General features: G+C 42.7%; 1 protein-coding gene and 1 long non-coding RNA gene across 2 annotated transcripts; both read left to right on the plus strand.

Annotated features, from left to right (window-relative positions):
- The first annotated feature begins 5347 nt into the window (after positions 1-5347).
- LOC147868952 (uncharacterized) lies at positions 5348-8599 on the plus strand. The gene is made up of 4 exons (XM_087325158.1): positions 5348-5628; positions 5840-5926; positions 7932-8090; positions 8347-8599. The coding sequence occupies exons 1-4, from the start codon at positions 5395-5397 to the stop codon at positions 8455-8457; spliced, it is 591 nt and encodes a 196-aa protein (XP_087181284.1). The 5' UTR covers positions 5348-5394; the 3' UTR covers positions 8458-8599.
- On the plus strand, positions 6077-7237 carry LOC147868953 (uncharacterized). The gene is made up of 3 exons (XR_015530281.1): positions 6077-6365; positions 6444-6678; positions 6791-7237. It is a non-coding gene; the product is annotated as an uncharacterized LOC147868953 (long non-coding RNA).

The raw sequence follows: 8599 nt of genomic DNA on the forward strand, positions 1-8599 counted from the left end.
ACAGGTTACCCTCTCTGAGCGTAACATGTAACGGATACAGTGAGTGTATCTTGGGTCCTCTAGCAAGCAGGAGGTTCCCCCTGTGGAGTGTCCACCCTCCCGAAGAAAAACCGGCACGAATGCCGTCTTCATCTAGTTGTCCGACTGAGATCAATGGCCTTGAGAGCTCGGGTACATGTCGGACATTGTGAAGTACAAGTGTAGAGCCACCTGCAAGGTTGAGCTCTACTGTGCCGATTCCAATGATGTCACAGTGTTGCGAGTTGTCGACTCGAACTGAGTCGGAGTGACGGATCGTATATTGCCGAAATTGGGATCGATGAGGAGTCACGTGAAATGACGCGCCCGAATCTAAGAGCCATGTGCTCGATTCTTCAGTCGTGAGCAGAACTTCTGATCCGACTGGATTTTCGATTGATAGTATATTCGGGTCGTTTGGTAGCACATCAGCTGAGAAGCTGACGTAATTGATCTCCTCATGCCGGCCACTCTTCTTGTCTGATTTCTGAGACTTGTCGTTCTTGTTCTTGAGTGCGCGGCAGTCGGCTTTGATGTGTCCGGGTTTCTTGCAATAGTTGCAGATTCGATTATCCCGTGACTGGCTCCATCTTCGCTGATTGTTCGGCTGCCGTGAGGAATCTCTTCCTCGTATGTTCGATCGTTCTGTCGAACCTTGTACTACATAAGTGTCGTCTGTTGAGTCTTTGGCGAAAGACTTTCTCCGAGCTGCTTCGGTCAGGATTGCGCTCGTGACTTCGGAGTATTTAACAGCCGTGGTTGACGCGTTGCACACGATTGTGACGAAAGTTTCCCATGATGAGGGAAGGCTGCTCATGAGTATCATTGCTCTGAGTTCATCCTCGATTGCCGTCCCCTGAGATGAGATTTGGGAGCTTATGCTTTCGTACTCATTGAGATGTGCTTGAACCGATTCTGATTCTTTCATCCGCAAGTTGTAGAGGCGCCGGATCAGAAACATCTTCGTTGCAGCGACCTTCTTTTCGTAGGTGTCCGACAGTGTTTTCCACAGTTCGAATGCTGTCGTACACGATTGCACCGTAAAGTATACCGATTCCGATAGGTGCATCCGAATCGTGGCGCGGACGATTCTGTCCAGCTTCTGCCACTCAATTGGTTTGTATCCTTCTGGAGGTGCTTCATTTTCGATGGGATCGATTTGCCCCTTGACTATGAGATAGTCCTGCATTTGCTCCTTCCAGAAGTTGAAGTTCGATCCATCGAACTTTCGTAGACTCATTTCTGACGAGCCGGATGTTGATGTCATGACTCTGCCCTAAGTCGGCTACGAACTTTGGTGAAGTGCAGCGGTTTGGCCCACTCAGTGTCGTTCTAGCCGAAGTTGGACACAAGTGATGTTGATTACGGAGAATCGGGGATTTGGTTCGGATTGACTACCGACAACTGTCTTAGTCGAGTTGAACCTAGATTTAACGATCCGACAGTACTTCAAGCCGATTCGGTTTCGGTTGACTGCAACGGTGAGAGCAATGGAACCGACTGGTCCTTCCGATTATTGTCCAATCGAATGAAACACGAACTGGGGTTGTCCTTGAAGTCGTCGTTGTGCAGGAAGCCCACCTCAAGCAGTTACGATCAAGGAAGTAGAGTACAGCCGACTGGTTTACTCCGAGTGATGATCTAACGCAGCGAGATTCAAGCTTGTGTTTGCCTACTTTCTTCTCTGTTTCTTCGAATGACGCAAGAAACCGAATGCTTTGCAGACTAGGATGAAGCGAAAGGCCGAATACTGTGCAGGCTGTGATGACGGCCGACAGCGGGTTGAGGGACCTTGCTCTGATACCAAATGTTGAAGACAAGGCCGTCAATGCGGAAGATCAAGTAGCATTCGATTGGGGTTGAGTACCTGCGTATGACAGTTTCCAAGCTCGTGCACAGAGATAGAGAGAGAGAGAGAGGAGGCACAAAAGACTCTTTCTATTCAATAGAAACAATAATACAACCAACCTTACAAAAAGGTTACTAGGTCACTTTATATAGTGACAAACTTAGGGCAACTACCATTTATGCTAATTACACAAATGGCCCAAACTTGAGCTATAGAAAGGGATAGTATGAATACGTCCATTATACACTTGTATTCGACAACTGGTGGATGGGCGGTTTGGTGGGATTGGATGTCGTGAAGAAAACTGGCCCTAAGAGGAATCAAGGAGTTAAAGGCGTGAACCCGCCCTTTCATGGATGTGCGTGAATTGATACATTGTATATAACTAAGAATAGGACGGATGATGCAAATATATTAGGTATGAGATACTTATTAATTAGGAAATCGAAGCGTATCTCTTCTGTCCTAAGGGACAGAGAATAAAGTTGACGTGTTTTGATGTAACGGCCTCCTCTGCGACTTATAAAAGGGAAGGGAGAAGAGGAAGAAATCATTAGGTTTTGGGGAGGCAAGGACGAGGTGATGTCGGACTGGGAACCGAGCTCTCTCTTTCTCTGTCGTCATTCTTTGCAGGGTTGCAACCGTTGTAGTTGTCTCTGTTATTGTAATAGAATCCCTTGTTTCTATGTTATTTGCGTTGTCTATGTTATTAGTGTTTCTTCTTCCATTTCTCTTGAGTGTGCTCCTTGGTTGAGTCGGTATACGCGTTGGTGGTTCAATTAGCGGACCAGTGCCGACGATTGCTGATAGGTCTAGCAGGCATTACACATGCGCGCTTCTCACTTCCTCTTGTCTCTCTCTTGCTCCTCGGTTCAGGGCTCCCGTGGTCCCGCCTTATTTCATACGCGAAAGCGAAACAACACAACGGTCTTCCTAAAGGCTTGAGGTCCCGAGCTTCCCTTTCCAATCTTACGAGGACAACCCTTAGGTAGGTGCCCTTTCTGTTTGCAAATAAAACACTATCCAAGGAGTCCCTCATAAACTACTTTCACCACTGTGAGACCTAGCTCCTTAGAGTAGAGCCTAATTCTTGTTGGCAGTCCATGGAGGGAAGACACTAAGATGCGCACCTCGGGCACCTCCACGATTGTGTCTGCCATAGACATTTTTTGAGGGAAAATCGTCCCTATCTGTTCGCCGAAAAAAGGAAGCAAATGGCACAAATGGGGAGGGAGGCCAGGAAATGTTGTAGTGATCACCCTAGGGTTGTTAAGTTTTTGTAACCCTTCACTTGGATCGAACCCTGGTGCCCATGGCTGGAGCAACACCTTGTCATACTTCAATTCAAGTACCTTGAACTCTACCAAAGGTTGCGCCAACGCATCATCACCCAATTCAATGTGGAAGAAAGTTTTCCCTAAACCCCTGACGCTCTTGATCGATGGCATGTTCTCCATCATAACCACTTGGAGCATGTCTCGAACCATGCCACGATTTGGTCTACTTGCGAGAAACCTACAGACAAAGGACGTACGACGTAGGCGTTCGATTTCCTCCCCTAAGAGTCGGTTGGCCTCTAGGGACAGGGTGATGTCTAAATCTGTACCTCCTTCTCCTTGTAGCGAACTAGGATCTGTTGGGAGATCGGAGTCTCCCATCATATCGATTGGAAGTTCGGGTCCTCCCACCATGTCAAACTATAGGTTGTTTTTTCGTTCTCTGGTTTCCTCTTCCCCCCCCCCTCTTTTCTATCTTTTTTTCTTTTTTAAAAAATTTTATTATTATTATTTGGGGGGACGTAATGCGGTGGGTACCTGAGAGTCGGTTGGCCTCTGGGGACAAGGTGATGTCTAAATCTGTACCTCCTTCTCCTTGTAGCGAACTACGATCTGTTGGGAGATCGGAGCCTCCCATCATATCGATTGGAAGTTCGGGTCCTCCCACCATGTCAAACTATAGGTTGTTTTTTCGTTCTCTGGTTTCCTCCTCCTTCCCCCCCCTCTTTTCTATCTTTTTTTCTTTTTTTAAAAATTTTATTATTATTATTTGGGGGGAGGTAATGCAGTGGGTACCTGACAGCAAGTGTGCTGAAGCGGCGGCCGCAAACCAACCACTAGCCGTTGATGAGCGGCCGAAGCTCCCTCCTGCGCTAGCTACTGCACTCTCTCTTTTGTGGGGCTACTCGTTAGTTCCCCTCACATCATGGTCTGCTCCTACGCCATGGACTGCTCCTGACCAGAAGTTTGCTGAAGCGGCGACCACAAAACAACCACTAGCCGCTGATGAGTGGCCGAAACTCCCTCTGCGCTCTTTCTTTTGTGGGGCTGCTCACTCACGCCATGGTCTGCTCTGGCCTCTCGTTATTTCCCCCCCAAAAAAAGGGTTTAGGGTCTAGGGTTGAAGTTAATTAGTGATCCTGGATGCTCAACAATTGTACTAATGAAGTAGGCATATATGAACCACAATGATCTATCTCAAGCTTGGTGGTGAAACTCTATCATGGTGATGACTAGGAGGCTCTACAAAAAGTAACTTGACTCTAAGATAAAACAAATATTGAACATCAATTGCCACACCCACTATGGAATGAATAAATGGACAGTTTAGTTATTATTTATATTTTTGGAGTGCCATTGTGACTACAGGGAGTTTTTGGATGTGGATCAAACTAAATTGCCAACATGTGGAATGCAAACTTGAATGTTGTCTAATGTAAATCATTGTATTAGCTTGTGTTATTTAGATTCAAGATGTTACTTGTGAAAAAACATGCATTGTTGATGAGTCTATGCTCATCTACATTGTCCCAACATCCAACCACAAGCTATTCACAAGATTATCCTTTGCAACAAGCATACTCTGTATCATGTAACTTCCTTTGGTACAACTTATCTTGTAGTATATATTCAGATTAAATATCGTGTCTTATTGAACAAATGTGTATCCTTAGGCACATATTGACAAAATTTCGATACATGATAGCACCATTCATACACATGTTGAATGCATTTTAACACATTTACATCGTTAAACACCCTTTGTGAAATGGACATAACGAGAGACTCCAAGTAAAGGCACATGTAGCCGGTTAGAGAAAAAGCACCTGGGCTAGGAACGTAGTACTAGGTTACACGTGATAGAGGCTAGTGAAAGTCAACTTAGACATGATAGAGCCGGTGATGGGAGCCAGGTTAGATGTCGCAGAGGCTTCTTAGAGCCCGATTGGTTTTTGGGCGCTTTTTTGGATTATGATCTAACGGTGCAGATCACACGCCATTTGAAATGTGCCATGTACCATCCGTGTGTGAGCGATTTCCTCAGCAAGCCTCATTATGATTTGGTTGCAAATGGAAACAAGCATGCATTGTATGTATGTCCATACGTATACGTATGTATGTACTATGTATGTATGTATGTATGTATGTATGTATGTATGTATTAGAGAGGATAGTATAATGTATAATGTATGTATTAGAGCGGATAGAGTGTGAAAGAAGAAAGGGCTCCCTCACTCTGAACATACGAAAATGTGCGCCTTCGCTCTGTGCGTGCCATCGCCATCGCCATCGCCATCGCCATCGCAGGCATCACTCGTGTCATCATCTGCATCGTGTTTAAGATCGAATGCTCGAATGAACTCTCTATCCTTCGTCTCATCTGCTCTGCTGTCAAATTGCTCACCTTCTCATCCTCCCAGGAACACGCGGCATTTCGCTCCTCTCTCTATTAGTAACGACAAAGAAGGCCAAACTGAAGAGAAGGTATGCATATATACATGTTTACAGGAATCTTGTGTGTGTGTGTGCGCGCGCGCGTGGCAGAGAGATAGAGATAAAGATAGAGATAGATAGAGAGATCTTTGGAAATGGGGAAGCCACTCTCACTAATTTATGTGTTTTTTCTTTTTCTTTTGGGATAGTCACATGTGCGATTTAGAGTTTCATTTTCATCTGTATTCACTGTGTATGTCAGCCTCCCTTTGGTTACACTAGAAAAGATGTTATCCTCATTGGGGTAGGCATCACCGCAGCTGGCGTTGGCCTCAAATATGGTCTCGAGGTACTCTTTCATTTCTCTTTCCATATTATTTCTTTAGTCTTTTTTTCTAGATTATTCAATCATTTATATGGCATTGACACAATCAAGATTGTAAATTTTCTCATTATTTATTTAGTTTTTAATATTTTTAATGATGTTGAGGACTTGTTTAAGGATTTTTTTAGGTTTCCCATCGACTGAATTTCTTTGCTCTGTTTTCTGAGACTGATGAGTCACAACTTTCAATATTGCCTTGTGGAATTTCCCCCCCCGCATGAACTGCACATGATTTTCTTCTACATAGGCTGCAATCTCTCAGAGTACTGTCAGAGATGATATCTGGCATCATTGCATTATAGGGAAAGTGTGGTTGGCAAGTGACAATTTTGGGCTGATATGCACTCTCTCGGGGTACTGTCGGAGATGATACCTGGCATCATTGCATTATAGGGAAAGAGTGGTAGGCAAGTGACTATTTTCGGCTGATATGCACAACACATTTTAATATGGTGTTAGAAATTGTTTTCCACTATAACAGGTCTTGTATAAAATGTACATAAAGTCCATTTGAATAACCATGTGGTGCCATTCTAGGGAGTGACAAAGTGGCTGTGGCAAACTAATGGCCCAAAAACTTCAGCTACTGCACAAAATTGTAAAAACAATCTGGAAAGAGCCTCATCAGAATGTTTCCATTGGTTCCTCTGTGTTCACGGTTACAGATGGTGCGGTGGGGAACACCAATGTCGACATGCTCCATCACTGATAATATTGTCTGTATATGTAATTCATTTGAGAAGTTACAGCATATGCAATGAATGCAAATTGTATAAGTGGCCGTCAATCAAATTTTAGAACCAAGCTCATGGTTTTCCACACTTTTAGGAAGGTGGGAACCCATTCAAGGATATGGAATGCTGGTGGAAATGTGAAGACATTGGACCCAAGCTTGTTTCAGAAACCTCACAAAACGTCTATTATATGCTAGGAGAGGTTCAAGGTAATATATACCGCAGAGGTCTAAAAGCTTGTTTTAAGATACTAACAAAGCTAACAAAGGTCCAAGCCTAATATATTTAGGTATCACCTTCCTGAGTACAAGAAATATTCTAGCCTCATTCCAGGATATGGATTCCTGTTGGAAATGTGAAGCTTGTTTTCAGAAACCTCACAAAAAATAAGGATTACTTCAACACCTTTTGGCACCCCAACCCATTGTCACAAGGACAACTAATTTTCAACTTCTCATTCATGTTCAGTTTTCTTTTTCCTGTCTCTTGTCGCATTCCCTTGCTGGAGATCCCTATCATCACAATATGGAATTGTGTTTTGGTCGTCTCGTTTTTCTATGCCTCAACCGTGATGTCTATCACACTACTATCAGCCTATGATTGACGTAGCAGAAAGAGAACTCATATTCTCACATCACAGTGTGATGCATAGTCCAATTTAGCCTTTGTAGACATTTCCACTCAGTTATGCAATTTTGTATATTCTTGCGCACTTTACTGTGTAAAGCAAGCTAACAAAGGCCCAAAACCTTCTTTATCTCGAGGGAAATTAATTAGTCCTCACTATATTGTTTTTGGTCCCGTGGGTCATATTGTGACCCCCAAGGACCATAATCGAGCTACGATGCCTGCATGTTGATAGGTTCATTGCATTGTTTTTCGACCCAATCGGTCATGTTCGACTTTCTGAAGATGCCAATCAATAAATCTTTATTTCAGTTCTTTCCAACATAAATTATTCTCGTCTACCGTGATTCTTTGATCACATTTGTAATATACAACTCTATTAAGGTTGTGATACGTATATATATTAATAACACCAATATATTAATAACTTTGTAATTTCCATACAAGTCCAAATTACCAAAACACTCCTACAATTTGATTATATTGTGAATCTGTAGGCTACTAGTTTTCCTTTGATACAAGGTACCTGCAATTAATTCAATTAGTGTGGGTAATTAACACTTTATTGGTATTATTCTAAAGTGTTTGATTTCTGATTTATTTCACAGTTTGTCGGAGTTGATCCCCTAAAAGCCGGAAATGTTGTACAACTCGTAATGGTACTTGGTCTCACGCTTGGTTGGATTTCCACCTACGTGTTCAGAGTTTCCACGAAAGAGATGACTTATGCCAAACAGCTTCAGGACTATGAAAACAAAGTCATGCAGGTATAATAAATGGCATAACACCAAAATATCGTAACTAATTGGTTATGTACTAGAATATCTCCGAGCTTTTAAAAATTACCTGAAGTTTTATAATTTGCACTAAGGGTAATATGGTAAAATTTGGAAGCATAGGAATATTCTTGTAAATATCCAAAAAGTTAGGGTTTATTTGCTGTTTTCCTATATAATCAATGTATGTGAAGCAAACACATTTGATTTAAAAGCAATAAGTCAAGTATTTGGTTTGAAATATCAGAAACGATTAGAGGAGTTGCCTGAGGCAGAGCTAGAATCTTTGCTTGCGAAAGTAGAAGAGGAAAAACTGCAATTGAAGTTGAGCCAGGAGAAGTTATCCCAGTCTGAATGAGTAGGTTATAACAATTAGCTTTGTTGAAATACTTTTGTAATATAAATTTTATTAATTGTTCTTGTGTAACATCTCTCCTACATTTCTAGAACAAGGCTGCTGAGACAGTGATCAATGTGAATGGCACCTTATTTATTACTCA

This window comes from Azolla caroliniana, unplaced genomic scaffold (assembly GCF_043228905.1).
Source record: "Azolla caroliniana isolate FFs.n. ecotype wild unplaced genomic scaffold, voAzoCaro1.0.p SCAF_1, whole genome shotgun sequence".
NCBI classification, from domain to species: Eukaryota; Viridiplantae; Streptophyta; class Polypodiopsida; order Salviniales; family Salviniaceae; genus Azolla; species Azolla caroliniana.